The 23257-nt window shown below is 38.7% G+C and overlaps 1 protein-coding gene across 1 annotated transcript in view; it reads left to right on the forward strand.

Annotated features, from left to right (window-relative positions):
• Positions 1-23257, forward strand: part of LRRC72 (leucine rich repeat containing 72) — a 68526-nt gene that overhangs the window by 22660 nt on the left and 22609 nt on the right. The window contains exons 6-7 of the mRNA XM_053712986.1: positions 3542-3631; positions 9258-9419. Of these exons, the coding sequence (XP_053568961.1) occupies positions 3542-3631; positions 9258-9419 (252 nt within the window). The remainder of the gene's footprint in view (positions 1-3541; positions 3632-9257; positions 9420-23257) is intronic.

The raw sequence follows: 23257 nt of genomic DNA on the forward strand, positions 1-23257 counted from the left end.
TTCATTTTGCTTGCACTGTGTTTTATATTCTTTGTATGACCTCCTAGTAATAAGTATACAGTCTCTGAATATTATTGCTGAAATAGCACTGGGTTAAACGGCTTCTGTTTTTTTGTGAGTCTAGATAGGTTTGAAGGTTATGTGGTCTAGAGGTTTACATTACAGATATATATTACATTAGGTACACCTATCTAACATGAGCTACTTCAATAATACCCACTCATACTGTAGGAAGTGGCTTTAAAGTAATATTTATTGATAGATGATGTAAATGTCATTCCCCACTACTACAATATTTTGATGTACATGTATAAGTCAAAAGTGCCTCTCTTATAGTATTATATATAGGGATTCTGGCTTGTTCAAGGCTCAAGACTACATAAAGCTACTCATATTTTATTCAAAAGAAGCTATGTTTGTGCGGTTTCCTAAATATAACTAAACATATATAGTTTTTGCACCAGGGGAACCTTCAGCGTAACAAACACGGTTTCACATGTCAGCACTGCAATAAACCCACTTTATGTGTAGTAGATGGATATTTACATCTTTTAGTGTGAGTGTGCTCTACCCTTATTGTAACGCCCTGGATATTTGGATGCAGACGAGATTATACTGAGGCCTATTGTCTCAACCTTTTTGTCCTTTTCAGGTTATAGCTGGGACTGTGTACACTTTTCTGCATCTCTTGATTAGCCAGGAGTCACAGGTGTCATAGCATTTTACGCATTAGATTCCACTAAAGTAACTCTTATGGTACTCTTGTGCTAGCTATAGGGCCCATACCTGGCCAACGGGATCTGCCTAGAATTATGATTCTTCCTATTTCAGTAAAGATGCTTATATCTTTTGTCCCTAGCTAACAAAGGTCATATATTAATTATTTTATTATAGAAACAGTTTTAGCTTTAAAGTACACTTCTGGGACATCTTTATTTTGGGTTGTCTGCACTAGTTATTGGGCGGTGTCACACTTAACATACTGAAACTATGGGCAATCTTGGTTGCTTATAAATGTGATTTTAATTCCCACTTCTTAATATCTACTAATATTTGTGTATGCTGTTAGCTTTTTGTAATCCCGGTGGTGATGGTTTAGTAGAGGGCTAACTGTTTCCATATCTGGTGATTCTCTTATGTGTTTAGCTACACTCCCACCAATAAATTAATGACCCCTATTCTTTCAGTAACTATAGGAAAGATACTGCTCTGCCGTGGGAGCGGCCTCTGCCTCCCCCCCCCCCTAAAGTATTCTGGTGTTCTCCAGAAGTTCTTTTTGCGGTTTCCCTTGATATATACTGCATTTACCTATGTATACTAAATTACTACATTTATATATATTTTCAGAATTTATTACCTAAATTACTACATTTTATACATAGTTTCAGAATTTATTACAGTACCTCCTATGTTTCATTATTCTTTTTAGATATCCTTTTCCAGAAGGCCTTGAAGTTTACAGTTGTGTATTTGACGGTTCCTTTTTACCATAAGCCTTAATTTGATATTTGTTATTTGTGTTTTTTTTTTCTTTTAGTTATATTCTTACTCTTGTTGAACATTTGAATTGGAGGTTACCTATATATATATATTTATCTATATTCTGTGTTCTTTATGCAATAAAATAGAAAACGTGAGGTTTATTTTTACCACTATATCTGTGATGTAACAGGATTGTTTATTTTATGAATGATATGCTCTCCCTTAAAAGTTGCATATGACTTTTGCAGCTCAGTTGTGTCTAGATTTAGGTCTGACGGTTTCTTTCTTTCTGTTATGAGGCCTCAATTCAACACTTATGCTCTATAGTATTTTAAGCTAATTTTTATTCCCTATGCAATAAGACTGCATGCGTGAGGTTTCTCTTTACTATTTTGGCACATCTGTGTTGCAACAGAACTGTTCATTTTGTGAGCGATATGGTTTTTTTTCTTCATGTCTGTATATGATTCTTGCAATTTATTTTGTCTGTTACTTTATTTTTTACCTCAATAAAAATTATTCAAAAAAAAAAAAAACCCAGAAAATAAAGAACAAGCAGGGTTAATTAGGTATATGTGAAGTGGTAGAAGAAAGAAGGTGCCAAAATAGTGCAATATCAATGATGTTTAAACTTCATGCACATAATAAATTGTACTTACTAAAAGCAGGGCACTTGAGAAGTGCCACAAAAGCACTCTGGACTATTAATAGCTGTCCAGATAGCTATCCTCTCGCTGCAAAGGTTCCAAAGTCAGGATCACGATGATATATCCCAATACAGCATAAGGAAGCCAAATAATGAGGTGGAAAATACACAATTTGATAGTGTGTTCCCAACGATTCCAAAAGTGAATTAACTCTCCTTAGAATACATAAAAGTCGTGATGAACAGTTTTAAAAACAACTGGGGTTTTATTTAAAACAAAAGAAAGCACACAACACGTTTCCCGGTCCACTGACCGCTTCATCAGGTGTGTGTGAATTAGGTATATGCTAGAACCGTCAAGTAATATGTCTCAACAATAATAGTAAGGGTTTCATGGACACTTACCACCATGAAAAAAATGAATTTATCTGGTAAGCATAAATTTTGTTTTCTTTCATAAGGTGTGAGAGTCCATGAGCTATAACATATGGGATCTAATACCCAAGCTGTGGAGTCCACAATACTATAAAAAGATAAAAACTTGTAAAAGAATGAAAAGAAGACCAACAAGAAACCTTGCAAATTTGTTAAATTGAAACCTTATTTTGAAAAGCCCTAATACATTGAGCCGAAGTATTAGGTGTAGGAGATTGTTCTGCCAACAAGAAAGTCTTGTGAAATAATTGCTATAGCCAAGAAGGCAAGGAACTGCAGTAGTCTTAACCGCAATGTAGACCAGTAAAAAAGAACAAACAAAGCCGAAGAATTATGGAACTCCTTATTGGCTTTGAGATAAAACTTCAAAACCCTTACTACATGCAAGTTATGTCTAAGTCTGTCCTTATTATTCTTTAGAGAAGGACACGCAAAAAGGAATGTTAACTTAAATAGAAAATAAGTTTCTGAATCCTGTTTCAAGAAGTATTCTTGATCCTAGGTCAAAATTTCCCCCTCTGAAGAAGGATCCGAGTTAGAAGTATCTGACACACTAGGAGCTGTAAAATTATTTTCTTTTTTAGCAATCCAGAAGAAGGATCTGCTACTGCAGAAACATTACTCTCTGGTATTATTAATTAAAAAAAATATGTATTTAATATTTACATAACGCACCTTAAGATAACTAATTCTTCATGTGCGATAACTCGGCACCGCGTTAGACCTAAATGATGAAACCTGAAGCCTTACGCATAATTTTCATTCCAATTTTCAATATGCATGCAAATTAATGTTCCCACGATATTCTGATATTGCTCGTGTGCAAACATTAGTGCGCCACTTGTAACCTATCCCATAATGTTTAACTCTAACTTATATAAACATTGCATTCAGAGATAGGCCAAGCTCTTGTAGTTTTAAGAACAATATTTTTACCTACTCAATTCACTTATTTTATTTAATGCCTTTCATTTTTAGGTCTGTATCATAACCCTCTGGCTCAAGATTCAGTTTATCGTTTTTATGTAATATTCCATCTTCCGTCAGTGCAACACCTTGATCTAAAATGTACGTATTTAAGGTTTACATTTATATATATTTCAGACACTCAGCACAGACAAGGAAAAACAGGCAAAATAAATAATGAAAGTATATTTCAAAGTGTTTTTAATATGCATAATTAAACATGTTGACTGGATTACAAGTGGAGAGCAAAAATGTTAGTGGTATTGTGCATTAAGATTGATTGAGCGCAATCTATACCACTTCCATTTTTACACTCATATTACAAGTCTATAGTTTGATTTTTTATTACTCGAGTGCTAATCTAGTGCACGCTTACGTCTGTATTTCTGATAGTTTGGGAACATTAAATCCCTTACATAATAGACATCTATGGAGCACTCCTTAAATATACAGTATATATACGCACACTCATACATCTTTGACCCCTTGTTATATACCATATCCCTTTAATTCTGCCACAAAACCTTTTTACATTAATAAATCTTGTTTCCAAAATATTGTCTAAATATAACTTAAATAATTTATTTTCATAACATTTTTAGGTGTTTTGTTATGCAAACTAGCACATGATAATTGTTTACTTTAGGTCTCAAAAAGCGCTACATTTTAAACCTGCTGTGATTTGAGATTTCATTCCAGAAAATGCAGCATGTCTGCAGAAAGAATGTGACACATGCAGTAACTGTTACGGGTAGATTACGAGTTTTGTCGGTAAAGCTGTGCGGGGGTAAAAGTGAGCGGAGAGCAAAATTTAGCTCCACATCTCACCTCAATACCAGCGCTGCTTACGGTAGCGGTGAGTTGGCTAAACATGCTCGTGCACGATTTCCCCATAGGAATCAATTGGGGAGAGCCGGCTGAAAAAAAAACTAACACCTGCAAAAAAGCAGCGTTCAGCTCCATTGATTCCTATGGGGAAATACATTTTATGTCTAAACCTAACACCCTAACATGAACCCCGAGTCTAAACACCCCTAATCTTACACTTATTAACCCCTAATCTGCCGCCCCGACATTGCCGACACCTGCATTATATTATTAACCCCTAATCAGCCGCTCCGGACATCGCCGCCACCTACATTATACTTATGAACCCCTAATCTGCTTCCCCTAACATCGCCGACACCTACATTATATTTATTAACCCCTAATCTGCCGCCCCCAATGTCGCCGTAACCTAACTACATTTATTAACCCCTAATCTGCCGCCCAGAACGTTGCCACCACTATAATAAAGTTATTAACCCCTAAATCTAAGTCTAACCCTAACCCCCCCTAACTTGAATATAATTTAAATAAATCTAAATAAAATAACTACAATTAACTAAATTATTCCTATTTAAAACTAAATACTTACCTATAAAATAAACCCTAAAATAGCTACAATTTAACTAATAGTTACATTGTAGCTAGCTTAGGTTTTATTTTTATTTTACAGGCAACTTTGTATTTATTTTAACTAGGTACAATAGTTATTAAATAGTTATTAAGTATTTAATAGCTACCTAGTTAAAATAAAGACAAATTTACCTGTAAAATAAAACTCAACCTAAGTTACAATTACACCTAACACTACACTATAATTAAATAAATTCCCTAAACTAAATACAATTAATTACAATTCAATAAAATTATGTAAAGTACGAACCCCTCCACACTAAATTACAGAAAATAATAAAATAATTACAAGTTTTTTTAAACTAATTACACCTAATCTAATCCCCCTAATAAAATAAAAAGCCCCCCAAAATAATAAAAAGCCCTACCTTATACTAAATTAAAAATAGCCCTTAAAAGGGCTTTTTGCGGGGCATTGCCCCAAAGTAATCAGCTCTTTTACCTGTAAAAAAAAGTACAATACCCCCCTCCCAACATTAAAACCCACCACCCACTCACCCAACCCTACTCTAAAACCCACCCAATCCCCCCTTAATAAAACCTAACACTAACCCCTTGAAGATCAGCCTACCTTGAGAAGTCTTCACCCAACCGGGCTGAAGTCCTCAACGAAGCCGGGCAAAGTGGTCCTCCAGACGGGCAGAAGTCTTCATCCAGGCGGCATCTTCTATCTTCATCCATCCGGCGCGGAGCGGCTCCATCTTCAAGACATCCGACACGGAGCATCCTCTTCAAACGACGTCCAACTGAAGAATGAAGGTTCCTTTAAATTACGTCATCCAAAATGGCGTCCTTTCAATTCCGATTGGCTGGTAGAATTCTATCAGCCAATCGGAATTAAGGTAGAAAAAATCCTATTGGCTGATGCAATCAGCCAATAGGATTGAAGTTCAATCCTATTGGCTGATCCAATCAGCCAACAGGATTGAGCTGGCATTCTATTGGCTGATTGAATCAGCCAATAGAATGCGAGCTCAATCCTATTGCTGATTGCATCAGCCAATAGGATATTTGGATGACGTCATTTTAAAGAACCTTCATTCTTCAATTGGACGTCGTTTGAAGAGGATGCTCCGCGTCGGATGTCTTGAAGATGGAGCCGCTCCGCGCCAGATGGATGAAGATAGAAGATGCCGTCTGGATGAAGACTTCTGCCTGTCTGGAGGACCTCTTCTTCCCGGCTTGGATGAAGACTTCTGCCTGTCTGGAGGACCACTTCGCCCGGCTTCGTTGAGGACTTCGGCCCGGTTGGGTGAAGACTTCTTAAGGTAGGGTGATCTTCAAGGGGTTAGTGTTAGGTTTTATTAAGGGGGGATTGGGTGGGTTTTAGAGTAGGGTTGGGTGTGTGGGTGGTGGGTTTTAATGTTGGGGGGGTATTGTACTTTTTTCTTACAGGCAAAAGAGCTGATTACTTTGGGGCAATGCCCCGCAAAAAGCCCTTTTAAGGGCTATTTGTAATTTAGTGTAGGGTAGGGCTTTTTATTATTTTGGGGGCTTTTTTATTTTATTAGGGGGATAGGGTGTAATTAGTTTAAAAATCTTGTAATTATTTTATTATTTTCTGTAATTTAGTGTTTGTTTTTTTCGTAATTTAGATAATTTTATTTAATTATATTTAATTGTAGTTAATTTAGGGAATTAATTTAGGTTAGGTTTTATTTTACAGGTAAATTTGTATTTATTTTAACTAGGTAGCTATTAAATAGTTAATAACTATTTAATAACTATTGTACCTAGTTAAAATAAATACAAAGTTGCCTGTAAAATAAAAATAAATCCTAAACTAGCTACAATGTAACTATTAGTTATATTGTAGCTATCTTAGGGTTTATTTTATAGGTAAGTATTTAGTTTTAAATAGGAATAATTTAGTTAATGATAGTAATTTTATTTAGATTTATTTAAATTATATTTAAGAGTTAGGGGGGTGTTAGGGTTAGACTTAGGTTTAGTGGTTAATACATTTAATATAGTGGCGGCGACATTGAGGGTGGCAGATTAGGGGTTAATAAATGTAGGTAGGTGGCGGCGATGTTAGGGACAGCAGATTAGGGGTTAATAAAATGTAACTAGTGTATTCGAGGCGGGAGTGCAGCGGTTTAGGGATTAATATATTTATTAAAGTGGCGGCGATGTCAGGTTCGGCAGATTAGGGGTTAAATTTTTTATTTAACTGTCTATGATGTGGGGGGGGCCTCAGTTTATGGGTTAATAGGTAGTTTATGGGTGTTAGTGTACTTTTTAGCACTTTAGTTAAGAGTTTTATACTACGGCATTAGCCCATAAAACTCTTAACTACTGACTTTCAAATGCGTTAGGGATCTTGGAGGTAAAGGGTGTACCGCTCACTTTTAGGAAGACTTGTAATACCGGCATTAGGAAAATCCCATTAAAAACATAGGATACGCAATTGACGTAAGTGGATTTGCGGTATTTTCGAGTCTGGCCAAAAAAGTGAGAGGTACACCTGTACCTGCAAGACTCATAATACCAGCGGGCGTTAAAAATCAGCGTTGGGACCTCTCAACGTTGCTTTTTAACCCTAACGCAAGACTCGTAATCTAGCCGTTAGTGTTTTTCACTTTACAGTGCTGCTCCACATCAGGCTTTTTCAGCAAACATCACTGTACCCTGGCTGCATTGTGTAAGTTTGCCTTAACATAGTTCAGTCTGAGTGAAGCTCTGATTGAAGAGAACAATCAAATACCGAGCAGTCATACAAAGTGGTGGCACATTCATTGAAGACTGACTCTCAGAGATTCTTTCAACCCCGCCCCCTAGCCTTTCCTGGCCTGCCAAGCTGTGACACGTGTGAGCAATGCACCTTTATTAAAAGCTAGCATCAAGGCCAGAGCACAAGCAGAATTAACAGGAAAAGTAAAAAGTACACTGGAGAATAGCTTTGCAGCTAAGAGTGTAGAGGTGACAGCAAGATTAAAATTGCTCTGTTATCCCACCCCCCCCTAGAATTTTACTTTGTACATACAAAAGATATGCATCCACTTGAGTCATTTTTTTATGCTAGTGAACCACCATTTTATTTTTATTTTATTTTTTTGCCCCCCCCCCCCTTTATTGTGTAAATAACAACCAGCAATGAAGATGTCTATGACCTTTTTTTTTTTTTTTTTTTTGGGGGGGGGGGATGTTTTAAGGTTCCAATAGAGTAATTAAGACACCAAGAGTGAGTTTAAGTACAAACATGCAAAGGTCTTGTCCTCCTATGGATCAGGTTGTAGTTTTTCTCAGCAGCCTCCTGGATTGGGAGGGGCAGGAGTTTTAGACTTCCTATGTCACCTGGTAACTAGTGATCATACAAAGATCAAGCATACTTTTTGTGAGGTTTTGCATCTGATCTAAAGTTATATTTCATAGATGTGTGGATTTATTTGTCAAATCTATGTCTCTCATATATATATATATGTATCATTTTTTTTTTATATCTGAGCTACTAGGGTCGTATAAAGTTTGTACATTTCTCACACTTGATAAAGATGTTCAGTATTCCCTGCTACTGGCTAAAATTAAAAATTCTGTAAATAGTAATTTGAGTAATTTAGTGTTTACATAATGGTATCCCAGTCATTATTACTTTTGTGCAAGTCATTCTTTTAGATGTGACGCTATACTTAGCTTCAGTCAGCAAATCAGTCTGTGTTAATTTCAAATACAGTATTATCTAATAACATAGGGTTATATGAGCTTTGTTTGAATTTGTTTGCCTTAATTGTACTTTCCTCTTTACCATGTCAAAGTATGTTGCTTGGGATTGTATTGATGATACCATTTGGATATTTACTCCTGGCCTGTTTCTAGGATTTTGACAGTTTTGGCACAGTATTGTATGGCAAACTCAGATAAAATCTCTATCATACATGCGTGTCCACTCCCATTTCTTATTAGTCTAGGACTATAGTGTATATATATCCTAAGAACTAGGTAAGCTTATACTTTTAGGAAATATTGGGCAGACTTGTTTGGGCCTATGGTTCTTATCTGCTGTCAAAATCTATGTTTATATATATATATATATATATATATATATATATATATATATATATATATATACACTATATTTTTCTAAAGTTGCAGTTCAAAATATTCAAAATTTGTTAAATACAATTTAACTTTACAGAATTAATTCAAAGTTACATATTATGCCAGTACTACTTGCATCTCATGTACAAGTATATAAAATAACACACACAACAGATAATATTAATTTACACTATTAGAACATTTATGGCATTTTAAACAAATTGTCTCGCAGGTGTTAAACAGAGAGAAAGAGAAGATGCCTTTAAGCTATTCAACCATGAAAGGACTGCTGTGATGCAATCATTAGGATTTGGCAGAAGAACAGATTCGGTGGTTGCTTCTAGAAGACCATGTGTACCTCACTCTACAGAAAATAGAAGCTCAATAAGCTCAAGTATGTATAAGTCTAATGTTCCTTTCAAATACTTAGAGAAAAAAATGTAACAAAGCTTTGTTTTTGTTGTTATTTAGTCTTGGAAGAGTGCCCAGATAGTATTTATTGCAGAAGATCCTTTTAAGCGCATTTTCTCTTTTGCAGCCCAATATTAAACAAATAATAGTGGTGTATAAAATCACTCAACACTTGGAGAGATAAAGATATTCTGCTTCTCTCAGTACAGAATCCTTATTACTACAAGATTCCAAATCTACAACTGACATCAGGGTTGCTTGTGGACATTTTTGTCTCACCGTGCAGACCCTGCAGATGTGTGAGAAGGCTGTCTGGGGATACCCCCAGGGATAAATAGACTGTAGTAATGATTTGAAGGGTTCACACTATTTATAGCTAACTGGTTTTCAGCACAACCTTGGAAGATCATGTTGGGGAGGATCTATGGATTGTGATATTTTCAGCCCAACATGATCTAAAACAGCGGTCGCCAACCAGTGGTCCATGGATGTTGGTGGTCCTTGACACCATCAAGCAGGAATTAATCTCCTCTGATGGTGTCACCCCTGTTGTGCCACAACTCCCTACAGTGCCTGGCTGGACATCAGTGAAAACCGATGGAGGAGTCAAATTACAATCTCCCTACGCACATTGCGTAGTACTGCGCAACTTGCGTAGCTAGATTGTATTTTTAACTTCTTCCACCCGGCACGCTGTTCAGAGGAAGATACTTCCATTCTAAAGCCAGCAGAGGTTGGTATAGTCTTGGCTTGAAATAGTGGAATTAAAGTATATAAAAAAAGAAAATACTACTTTTTTTTTCTTCATATTTCATTTATTTTCTTCCCTGAGTCCCAAAAGGTTGGCGACCCCTGCACTAAATAATGCGGTGGAAATTGAGCAATGCGAGCTAATTCGACACCGCTATGTTGCACGGAGGGGAAAGACAACTAACTGAAAATGTGCAAACAGTCCAGGCACGCTATCTAAAAAACACATGTGCACAAAGAAACTAAACAGGCAAGATGCATAAGCAAGAAAAATCCTAAAGCATATGCTCTACAACATATAAAGACTGAACAGAAAGTCAGGAGGAGGCTAGGGACCAATCGCCGCAACACCTATAGCAGGCCTGTGACTAACTCCCACTGGGTGTAATTGTGCCACTACCAAATACTCCATAAATCCCCTCTGTACAGGCAGTAGCTCTCTGAGGGGAATATGGGCCTCAGATTTGTCTGAGAACCCCTCTGTTATGTGATTCTTTTTTCAGGATATGATGTTATCATATATCACTTTTCAGCAAGGAAATGACTGACACATTACACAGGTTTTCACAATCTTATAATAACAATGATGGTTTATTCTGCAACATAATCATGGAAACAAAATACCACAAACCACTATTCAATTCCTTATAACACTCTATGCAATTGCAATGCTTATATAAACAATTCTAGATACAATTATCTATACAGTTTTCAGTTACATTTAGTTGCCTGCGCAACGACTGATAACAATCTTATGTTGTATTACCACTAAAACAAGTCTAGCTAGTTTTAAACAATCAAATTAATACATCACCGTGATCTCTGGTTGCTTCATCCTATCCTGCCGCTTCTGGGGCGCAATGGGAGGGGACATCTGGGCAATCTTTGGAACAGGAGACAAACAGGCGATCAGCGGGAAACAACACTGAAGATGCGTCCATCCACAGGTCCCAAAAAATACACTCAAATACACACACCAAAAATACACAGACACTCGGACACTCAGACTCTCAGACTCAGACATCAGACATGATCAGATTGCCTAGATGTACCCCTCTTTATACTGTTCACTTGTGTAACAGTTTTGGCGCAACTCCACAGATCCTGAGACCCCTCCCTCTGAGGTTGGCTATGGCCCAAGACATCTGGCCAGTCTGTCTTAGCCTCAACCAAGCTTATCAGGGCATGCCCAGGTACTATCTCTGACGTATTACTAAACTGCGATGCCGTCATCTTTAGTTTCAAACAAACATGTTTTTCTGCTTAACATTATATATCTGATTATGTGGTCTTATGCAGTTACTTCTGTCAAATACATCAATAATAGTTTTAACAATCTTTCCATAGATATAATTAATAGCTAAACATCATAATGACTTTATTACTTAGCCTATTGCAATTGATATTACTCAGCCTATTGCAATTAATAATAATTCATCGTTTAACAATATTACTAGGCATTAGCCCCTATACCAATGTGTTATCAAGATGTTCCTGAATGTCAGTAAGTAACTCCTGCCAAGGTTGCACCCTTGTTCTGTCTGGGTTTTGACTTCTTATCATCAGCCTCCATCGGTTGTTTACCACTTGTAGAATGACTTAGCGAAATTCACTGTCATCTACTTGAAGTTGATTAATGTCTTTTACTCTGTTAAAGGCACACTCTCTTAAAGGCAAAGTCACACAAGTTAGTGCAAGTGTTTTATGCTTTCACTCTCTTAAAGGCAAAGTCACACAAGTTTAAGCAAGTGTTATATGAGCAATTACTGCAACCACTTTCCTTACATTCCACCCCTTGGTCATGTGACACCTTGCTTGTTTCTAAACACATACCTTAATAATTAAAACACTCAAGTAATATTGTCTTTTGGTTTAAAACACATCCTACCTAATGTATTACAGAAACATCCAAACATTTTTACTATAATGAATATCCCACACAAGCAAGCCAGACTTATTAATAGCCATTTAACTATAGTTTTGCCTAAGCTTCCAAGCCATCCCCCCAGTCCAAAAGTCCAGTCAAAGTCTTTAAGCCATTTGCTAAATGAATCATCATGTACCTCACGTATGTGCTTTTGCACTTCTTCTAGTCTGTGTAGGTCATGTTTGATTTTACCTGTATTGTCTTCTATGTACACACAGCATTGCTGGTGGATTCTTTGGCAAACTCCTCCTTCTGCAGCTAGGAGGTAGTCTAGAGCCATTCTATTCTGTAATGCCACCATCCTAATTTGTTCCTGTTCCAATGCTAAAAGCTTTATTGCATCCCCAGTTACGTTAAAAGCTTCATCTACTAAATCAGCTAGCGTGTTTAATCTAGTGAGGGCTGTAGCAGCCCCATAATGAGGGACAAATATTGCAAGCAGGCGCATACCTTCACTAATTTTAACTCCATTGTGTATTTTGTCCAGGTCAAGGTATCTTCGTGTTCTATGCAATATAGGTGGTGGAAGCGTGGTGGTTATGTTAAAAGCAGGGAATATATATCCTAAAAAGCATGGGCCATAATGGGTGCAAGGTATTACCTTTACCGCCCACCTCCCACACAACCAATAATATCCCACTGGCAGTTTAACAAAAGGAGGACATATCCTATTCAGTCGCTTCCTCCCATCCTTAGTCCGTGTGTTACCTGCTAGTGTTTCCCTATTGAGTTGGTACCAGTCTTTAATAAGGTCTCTGGGCTCACCAAACTTAGTCTTCCATTTCTCATGGGCATATGTCAAATATGAGAAGTCATAGAATTTCAGTTTAATGTTGAATACCCCTGTCCTATTTTTAACTAGCCGTCCTATGTTATACATTAACATTATCATGTCAGGTAGCTGGGTTAGGTTATTAGTACTATATATATCCCAATCTAGATTTTGAAACATAATAGCACCTGCAGTCACATTATTAGCTAGATGCAACTTATCCAGCAAGTCATCCCTGCCTGGTGTGTTAAGACCTGTAAAATTCCACACAGTCTTATTCCCAATCATATCGGCAAGCATACTCATGGTTAAAGGTACACCTAGATAAGGGTAACCCCTAGTCTGCCCGTGAGGCACAAACCCACATACCCAACATGGTCCCTGAAAATTTGTCACATTAAACACATCTTTGGCAGTTTTTACAAAGGTATTATCAAGTTCCCATGAGGAGGCATGCAGGGAGCCTAAATGGCGCCGTGCATGGTCCCTTTTTCCCTTGTGTCGGTTGTTTAATAATTTCCCATCCATTAAAGGTCTCCTGATATACATTAAAAGAGGTTCAGATGACTCTTTTCCTGTATATTTACACACATATGTCAGTCCCTCTGGTTCCCCATCAGTGTATGATATGTTTAACATTACAGCACGAACCTGTGTATCAATGGATGTTTTACAACCTAAAATGCGTTCCTGAATCCCCACTGTTAGTTTTGGGGAAGTGGAAGGCATACTGGGATTTTCACAAATCAACCCAACCCCCTCTTGCAGTTCAAATATTAAGTTCTCATCCTGTAAAACAATTGTCCAGCTCTCATCCTCCTTAGACTCCTTACAGTCTTCCCTGGTCACTGCAGCAGAACAAAAATCTTTAGTTACACAATGTACAGTGGAGGAAGGGATGTCACAGGTAATTGTCTCTTCTTCTGATAGTTCAAATACCACCCTTTCCCGCTTGGTAAGGAACATCCAACTTCCATATTCATTTTTGGTCAAACAGGTTACGTCGTCATCAAAGGTAAATGGGATGGAGCAGGATGCCCATGTTGTGCAATACGGAACGGTCATGCTTCCCTCATAGAAGGTGTGATAGCTGGCACCGGACACCTCACGTTTCATCCTCTGGCTCATCAGTGCTTGGCTTACGCATGCGGCCAAAAGGAGTCCCAACAGAGCACCGGTTACAATAGCAGCCATGCCAACAAGAATCTAGGCAGGAAACATACTTCAAATGAATTCCGTAAATAGAACTTGCCCGCAGGCACATGCAGCCAATCATTGCTCCCTATCCTTGACTTCATTCACTACATTGTAACTTCCCTTTTAATACATCTATGCTAATTAAATACTCTGGGATGGGTACAATTAAAACAAAAAATCACTGCTTAGGGAGACTTCCTACTTTCAATGCCACCCCTGCTTGTTTTTCCTCTATAGTCTCCCCCCCCCTAATAAATCTAAGTTGCCTCCACTTCAGTATCAATCAAAGCCTGCTTAAAATAGACCATACTGATACTGGGAGCTTGGCCTGTTTCGTATGGGCCCTGGAAATATTACTCCAGGTCCTCCAACGAAAGCAAGTCCAACCCTGGCCCTGGGGCTTCAGGGGCACTGGCCCTTTTTGTCCCATCCAGGTATTGGTATCCTTTTCCAGTGGACTTTGTTTGGGAATCAACTAGGGACATTTTCCCCTCAGGGCTAGTTTCCCAAAACGTTACCACAGCATGTTGAGCATGATGCTCAATGTACTCCTGTGTGCCTATCATTCTGGACAGTGAGATTTCACTGTCAGTGATGGATCTGTCATTCAGTACATTTACTGCTTTTCCCAAATGGACCTTCCATTTCTGCAAAGTTTTATCCCACCCCCCAGGGTCCCATCTGGCCCTGCTCTGTAATACTGATTGTAACTTACTTTTGCTCAACCTACCACCCTTCCGCTTTACTTTGGCCCTGGCTACCTTAACCACAGCCTGTTGAGCTACATCTCCATAACACTGGCTCTTTTTTAATAGCAATTTATTCTGACTCTTCAGGCACACCGTCTGCTCTACAGCTTCCTCTAACTGCTCGTGTGTCTTTCTGTATGCCTGTAATAACACCCATAATTTCTTATGTAACCTTTCTGTGTCTGAATCTGTCTTAACTTTTACATTCTGTAATTTATTCAACACTTCACAAGGTTCTGTTTTGTCAAAAAATTCAGCGTTATCTATGAGGTCAGTCCCAGACAAGACTTCCCCTGCTAATTCCTGATATGGGGTCCCCTCCCAAGCCGCAATATTTTGAGGCCGTGAAGGGGGAACCGTTTGTGCTTTCTTCCTAAACATTTTCATAATACCTTCAATTATTGCTCACATCAATCAATAAATTCACCATAACAGTAACAATATACGTTAATATGTATATACCTGTGCAATATCAATTAATTTCATTCCAAGGTGACAATTGTGACTATGTCCATGAAATATCTGTTTATTTACACAGCTTTCATGGCTCATTTGAGGAATTAACAATTCAATTCTAACTAATCCAGAAACATATATATTTATACTCCTGACCGTGCAAGATACAACTATATATTTTTCTGGCTTATTATTTTATCTACAAAGGGGTTTCACTTTCGCTCGGAGCTGCGTCTATCAGCTCTGCACATTCAGTAAGAAAACTGTCAGTTTTCTTTGCTCAAGTGATAAACAATTATGCATCCTGCCGACCGACTACGCCAATAATGTTATGTGATTCTTTTTTCAGGATATGATGTTATCATATATCACTTTTCAGCAAGGAAATGACTGACACATTACACAGGTTTTCACAATCTTATAATAACAATGATGGTTTATTCTGCAACATAATCATGGAAACAAAATACCACAAACCACTATTCAATTCCTTATAACACTCTATGCAATTGCAATGCTTATATAAACAATTCTAGATACAATTATCTATACAGTTTTCAGTTACATTTAGTTGCCTGCGCAACGACTGATAACAATCTTATGTTGTATTACCACTAAAACAAGTCTAGCTAGTTTTAAACAATCAAATTAATACATCACCGTGATCTCTGGTTGCATCATCCTATCCTGCCGCTTCTGGGGCGCAATGGGAGGGGACATCTGGGCAATCTTTGGAACAGGAGACAAACAGGCGATCAGCGGGAAACAACACTGAAGATGCGTCCATCCACAGGTCCCAAAAAATACACTCAAATACACACACCAAAAATACACAGACACTCGGACACTCAGACTCTCAGACTCAGACATCAGACATGATCAGATTGCCTAGATGTACCCCTCTTTATACTGTTCACTTGTGTAACAGTTTTGGCACAACTCCACAGATCCTGAGACCCCTCCCTCTGAGGTTGGCTATGGCCCAAGACATCTGGCCAGTCTGTCTTAGCCTCAACCAAGCTTATCAGGGCATGCCCAGGTACTATCTCTGACGTATTACTAAACTGCGATGCCGTCATCTTTAGTTTCAAACAAACATGTTTTTCTGCTTAACATTATATATCTGATTATGTGGTCTTATGCAGTTACTTCTGTCAAATACATCAATAATAGTTTTAACAATCTTTCCATAGATATAATTAATAGCTAAACATCATAATGGCTTTATTACTTAGCCTATTGCAATTGATATTACTCAGCCTATTGCAATTAATAATAATTCATCGTTTAACAATATTACTAGGCATTAGCCCCTATACCAATGTGTTATCAAGATGTTCCTGAATGTCAGTAAGTAACCCCTGCCAAGGTTGCACCCTTGTTCTGTCTGGGTTTTGACTTCTTATCATCAGCCTCCATCGGTTGTTTACCACTTGTAGCATGACTTAGCGAAATTCACTGTCATCTACTTGAAGTTGATTAATGTCTTTTACTCTGTTAAAGGCACACTCTCTTAAAGGCAAAGTCACACAAGTTAGTGCAAGTGTCTTATGCTTTCACTCTCTTAAAGGCAAAGTCACACAAGTTTAAGCAAGTGTTATATGAGCAATTACTGCAACCACTTTCCTTACACCCTCTCACAGAACTCCTGGAGCACCTCACTTCTTCACCTTCCTCTTGTGGAGGCAAAGATAAGACTGGTTTACCAGTGAGGTGTGAGGGTTTTAAAGGGTTTTTGGAATCTTTGCCTTCTACTAGTGGCCAGGAATGGAATTCCCAGGAGTAATGTGTTTGTGGACTCTCATGACCTTTATGAAAGAAAACAAATTAAAGGTGAAACCCTTTTAAACTGATGAATACTATATATTGCAATGTTGCCTATTAAGTATATCTCACGAACATCTAAAAGAGAACAACTCCAATTTAGCAAATAGCACCTTCAAATTAGATGGAAATGTGACCCCTCATTCGCAAGAAGACAATCCCCTTTTTCAAATGAAAGGCCTCATCCTCCTCTAATTACAGGCTAGATTACGAGTGTAGTAGCGCACCTCGTGGTCAGTAGGGCAGTATTTATAATTCTGATTACATCTATCCATAAGGGGTCACATGCTAATAAGGGACATTTTACCCTTTAGTGCTAACAGGGCCAAGATAATGGCTCAATAACAGAATCTTCCGCGTCAGCTAATGCAGCATTTTAACTACTACTCATGTGATTACATTTACTGTATTACAGCAATCATCTGCATTATACAGGGGCATGAGACCTCTCATTTTTAAATGATAGGTCTTTTTGTCTCAAGTTTTTTTCTTTATAGTCTCTGTACGTTACCCTAAAAATTATGCTTTTTGAATGTAAGAAAAGCACCTTGTGGTTCCAAAAGTAAGAGAACAAGTTAATTTAGACAAATATGTTATTTTTTGGTCAGGCAGCAAACAAGCAAACAGTAATTATAAGTGCTGCACAGGCTGGCAATAACTAGCTCATAGTTTTTTTTTCTTTACGCACTTTAAAAATATTATCCTGAATTTTTCTTCCTGAGGCAGCTATTCCAAAGTATCCACTACCACCAATGGAATGTAAATTCATTATAAAAAGTGGTAGGAAAGCACACAAAGCGAGAGAGAAAGAGAAAAGCATCTGATAATGTAGCATATCTTAATAAAGTGTGATAGACACTCAGTCCCTTCAAATCTCACCTTATTATATCACAGATATAAGGTATAGAAAGCATATGTTGGAGATATACAGTATATTTGTTGTACAGGTGTCACTCGGTCAGTGTTAGAGAAAGGCCTCCACTTGAAAATACCCCCTGGCTTAACCCCTTAAGGAACTAGGCATTTCTGACTAAGACTTGCCCAAAACACCAGAGCATTTTAGCATTTTTGCCATTACTACATTTAAACAGAAATAGAGCCATGTTTTTTTTATTTCCCTATCAAAACTATATATTTTTTTTTAGTAGACAACTCAAAGTATTGATCTAGGCTCATTTATATTTCATGCCACCATTTTACCACCAATTGCGATCAAATAAAAAAAATCGTTACATTTTTCACAATCTTTGGGTTTCTCACTGAAATTATTTATATACCGCCTGTGCAATCATGGCACAAATGGTTATAAAAGTTTCTCTGGGATCCCCTTTGTTCAGAATTAGCAGACATATATGGCTTTGCCATTGCTTTTTGGTAATTAGAAGGCCGCTAATTGCAGCTGCGTGCCACATTTCTATTATTCCCGGCAGTGAAGGGGTAAATCAGGTGTCGTAAAAGGTTAATTTTAGCTTTAGTGTAGAGATTAGCCTCCCACCTCACACTTCCCACCCCCTGATCCCTACCTGATCTCTCTCAAGCAGATCTCTTTCCTTCCCCACCCCCCACTGGTCATCCCCATCTTATGTACTGGCAGATAGTCTGCCAAAAAAAAAAAAAAAAACAACCTCCCTGATCCCCCACCCCCCAAATAGCTCTCTTACCCTCCCCCTTCTAACTATTGCCGTCATCTTAGGTAATGGCAGCTTTCTGCCAGTACCAATAAACCTGTTTTTTAATTTATTACAATTTTTCTGTAGTGTAGATGCCCCCCCTCTTAGATCGATATCCCCCTCCACTATAGGAGCCACTCTCTCCCTCCCTGCCTCTCTCCGGAGATATTCTCAGTAGTGTAGCGGTTAGGGTTGCCACCTCTGCCATGTTTTCCTGGACACTTATAAGTTACACATGCTGCAGGGTGTGCAGGGAGAAACATGTATTCCTCCCTGCGCACCCTGCTGCATGTGTAACTTATAAGTGTTTTGTATTTTAAAACAGGTGGCAACCCTAGTAGCGGTCCAACCCGCTCCAGCTCCCACCCCCCTTCAGCGATGGGCCGCCCACCCGCCTCCCTCCTAACCCTCCCACGCCACCAACGATCGGCACCACCGATGCAAAGAGGGCCATAGAGTGGCCCTCTCTGCATCAGTAACTCTATAACTCTATTTCTGTAGCGCTCCACTCGTGGGGCATGCAGAAATAGCGCAATCTTGCTAATTTTAGCGAGATCGCAGCAGAGAGAAGCCCAGTACTGCAGCGTCATACAGGGTACGACGCTGGTCCCTAAGGGCTTAACGACCAGCATCGTACAGGGTATGGCGCTGGTTGTTAAGGGGTTAAAGGGATATGAAACCCACATTTTTTTCTTCCATGATTCAGACAGAGCATGCAATGTTAAGCAACTTTCTAATTTACTCCTATTATCAATTTGTATTCTTTCTCTTGGTATCTTTATTTGAAAAGCAGGAATGTAAGCTTAGGAGCTGTTCCATTTTTGGTTCATTTAGCCACCAATCAGCAAGCGCCACCCAGGTACCGAACCAAAAGTGGTTTCCAAATAAAGATACGAAGAGATCGAAGAAAAGTTGATGATAGGAGTACATTAGAAAGTTGCTTAAAATTGCATGCTCTATCTGAATCATGAAAGAAAAAGTTTGGGTTTCATATCCCTTTAATGTGAGAGTAGTTTGTTGGGGTTAATTTTTATAGTATAAAAACAAAATTTATGCTTACCTGATAAATGTATTTCTTTCCAGATATGGAGAGTCCACAACGTCATTCAATTACTAGCGGGAATATCACTCCTGGCCAGCAGTAGGAGGCAAAGAGCACCACAGCAAAGCTGTTGAGTGTTACTCCCCTACCCATAAACCCCAGTCATTCGACCTAAGGGAAATGGAAAAAGAACAACACAAAGGTGTAGAGGTGCCTGAGGTTTAGTGAAAAATAACTGTCTTAATAAAGGGTGGGGTCATGGACTCTCCATATCTGGAAAGAAAGAAATTTATCAGGTAAGCATACATTTTGTTTTCTTTCCTAAAATATGGAGAGTCCACAGTGTCATTCAATTACTAGTGGGAACCAATACCCAAGCTAGAGGACACAGAATGAAAAGGGAGGGAGAACAAGACAGGCAGACCTAAACAGAAGGCACCACCGCTTGAAGAACCTTTCTCCCAAAAGAGACCTCAGCCGAGGCAAAAGTATCAAATTTGGAAAAAGTATGCAGAGAGGACCAAGTTGCAGCCTGGCAAAGCTGTTCCACAGAAGCTTCATCTTTGAAAGCCCAAGAAGAGGAGACAGCCCTAGTGAAATGAGCTGTAATTCTCTCAGGAGGCTGCTGTCCAGCAGTCTCATAAGCAAAACAAATCATACTTCTCAACCAGAGGGAAAGAGAAGTAGAAGTAGCCTTCTGATCCTTACACTTTCCTGAGAAACCAACAATCAGGGCAGAAGACTGGCGAAAATCCTTAGTCACCTGTATGTAGAATTTTAGAGGACGCACAACATCCAAGTTGTGCAACAGACGTTCTTTATAAAAAGAAGAATTGGGACATAGAGAAGGAACAACAATTTCCTGATTAATATTTCTATTCGAAACCACTTTAGGAAGAAACCTCAATTTAGTATGAAGAACCGCCTTATCCCCATGAAAGATAAGGTAAGGCGAATCACACTGCAAAGCCAAGAGTTCCGAGCAGAAGAGTTAGCAATAAGAAACAAAACGTTCCAAGATAGCAACTTAATATATATGGGGTGCATTGGCTCAAACGGAGCCTGCTGCAAAAAATTAAGAACAAGATTAAGGCTCCAAGGAGAAGCAACAGGTTTAAACACAGGCCTGATTCTGACCAGGGCCTGACAAAAAGATTGAACATCTGGCACATCCGCCAGACGCTTGTGTAACAAAATAGATAATGCAGAAATCTGACTTTTCAGAGAACTGATTGACAACCCTTTCTCCAGAACTTCCTGGAAAAAAGACAAAATTCTAGGAATCCTGACCCTACTCCAAGAGTAGCCCTTAGATTCACACCAATAAAGGTATTTACGCCATACCTTATGGTAAATTTTTCGAGTAACAGGCTTGCGAGCCTGGATCATGGTTTCAATGACCGACTCAGAAAATCCACGCTTAGACAGAACTAAGGGTTCAATCTCCAAGCAGTGAGCTTCAGAGAAACGAGATTTGGATGGAGGAATGGACCCTGAGTGTCAGGAACCTGTTTCGTCACTTATGTAAATATGCTTCCCCTTTAAGTATCATCACATGTGACTGCAACAAGCTATTTAAGCATTTCTCACCCTCCTACCTTTGATAGGTAATTTGATCCTTTGGGATATCCTCTGAGCTTCTCATTGCTCTCTTAGCCAGAATTGCAGCAATTACCAAGGAGATTCATTTGGAACTCGAAACCTGTGTACCTCTCATTATATGCCTGCCTGTTTGTCTTCTTACAGGACTTTCTTACTAAGAATCGGCTACCTCCACACAACTGTATTCCCTAGCTACCAAGTACACGCCGGAGCGTGTGATGTCACTCGGGAGAGCGACGGCTGCTATCCACACACGGAGCCCAACAGCGTGTGTAACCATCAGCAGCCCACGGAGCCTTTGGGATTGTAGACACTGCAGTCAGTTAAAGTACGGTACGGTGTCTAATCCTTGTTATACACCATCCTGAAATGACTTGTTTGTTTTTGCATGCTAAAAGTCTATACGCTGTGCTCTTGTAAAAATAATTTGAACTGCCTATGTGTCACGCACTATTATAGAAGGCTCACAGTGCAGTTACTTCAGCCTTAAATTTGCTAATCTCCCGGAAGCATACTCTGCTATGTGAGATCTATCTTGAGCATACTAGTCCTTATTTCTACTATTGGATGAGACCCTATCAGAGATAACTGCATGTTATTAACTACAGTATTCTACAGACTGAAGACTAAGCTTTAATTAACAGGTTCTACATTTAATTCTGAACTGACTAAACTAGATCCATTTCTAACCTACACAGGCTTATTCTAAATAAAACCCAGTCCGGGTTCTCATGTTATATTTGTTTATTTAATTGACCTGTTTAAGGTCACCCTCAGTTCTATGAGCAAACCAGGGTTTGTCATACAAGACATTACCCGCAGTGGGGTGTGAGACTGAGTGGAAAATATATATATATACTAGGGTATCCATATAATATCCTTACATATTACCTAGCCGAAAAACCTACATATATATTTCAGATTGAAATGGATATAACTGAATTGACCAATGGTGTCGGAGCCCTGGCTCAAAATATGGATCTCATGATCCAGGTCATAAAGCTGCATTATCAGACATCCCTGCACCTGAACCTCAAATATGCCCTCCAGAAAAGTTCTCTGGGGACAGGTCACAATTTCGTGAATTTAAAAATTCATGTACTCATTATTTTTCACTTAAACCACGTAGTTACCCAAACGAAAGAATAAAAGTCCTACCGGTCATCTCTTATCTAAGAGGTGAGCCTAAATGTTGGGCCAATGCTTATTATGAAAATGACGACCCCATATTGAATTCACTTGATTCATTCTTCAGTGCCATGTCGCTGCTATATGAGGATCATGACAAGCAGAATACCGCTGAGACAGCTATCAGATCCCTCAAACAAGCAAGACGTCCAGTGGAGGAGTACATCACTGAGTTCAAAAGATGGGCACCAGACACTCTGTGGAATACCCCAGCTCTCAGAAACCAGTTTCGTATCGGCTTATCCTATTCCCTGAAGGACGGGCTTGCACGTACTGAGATCCCTGAGAATCTGGAGACCCTGATGACACTAACGATATCCATAGACCGCCGCCTCAGGGAGAGGAAACATGAAAGAGGAGTGACTGACCACATATATAAAAAAAAACTATACTTCTAGTGCATCCTTCCCTACCAAGTCCCAGGATTAGCCTATGGACATAGCCTTTGTACGTGGTCCACTCAAACCTGAGGAAAGAACTTGGCGAAGATTGAACAACCTCTGTCTCTATTGTGCCGCCAAGGAACATACTGTAAAAGAATGTCCTAGTCTGCTCAAATCAAAGAGGGGTAAGCAACATAAGTTTTTGCATGATAAACAACCTACCATCCAAACTTTCTCACATTTTATCCTCTCTGTTTCTCT

This window comes from Bombina bombina, chromosome 5 (assembly GCF_027579735.1).
Source record: "Bombina bombina isolate aBomBom1 chromosome 5, aBomBom1.pri, whole genome shotgun sequence".
NCBI classification, from domain to species: domain Eukaryota; kingdom Metazoa; phylum Chordata; class Amphibia; order Anura; family Bombinatoridae; genus Bombina; species Bombina bombina.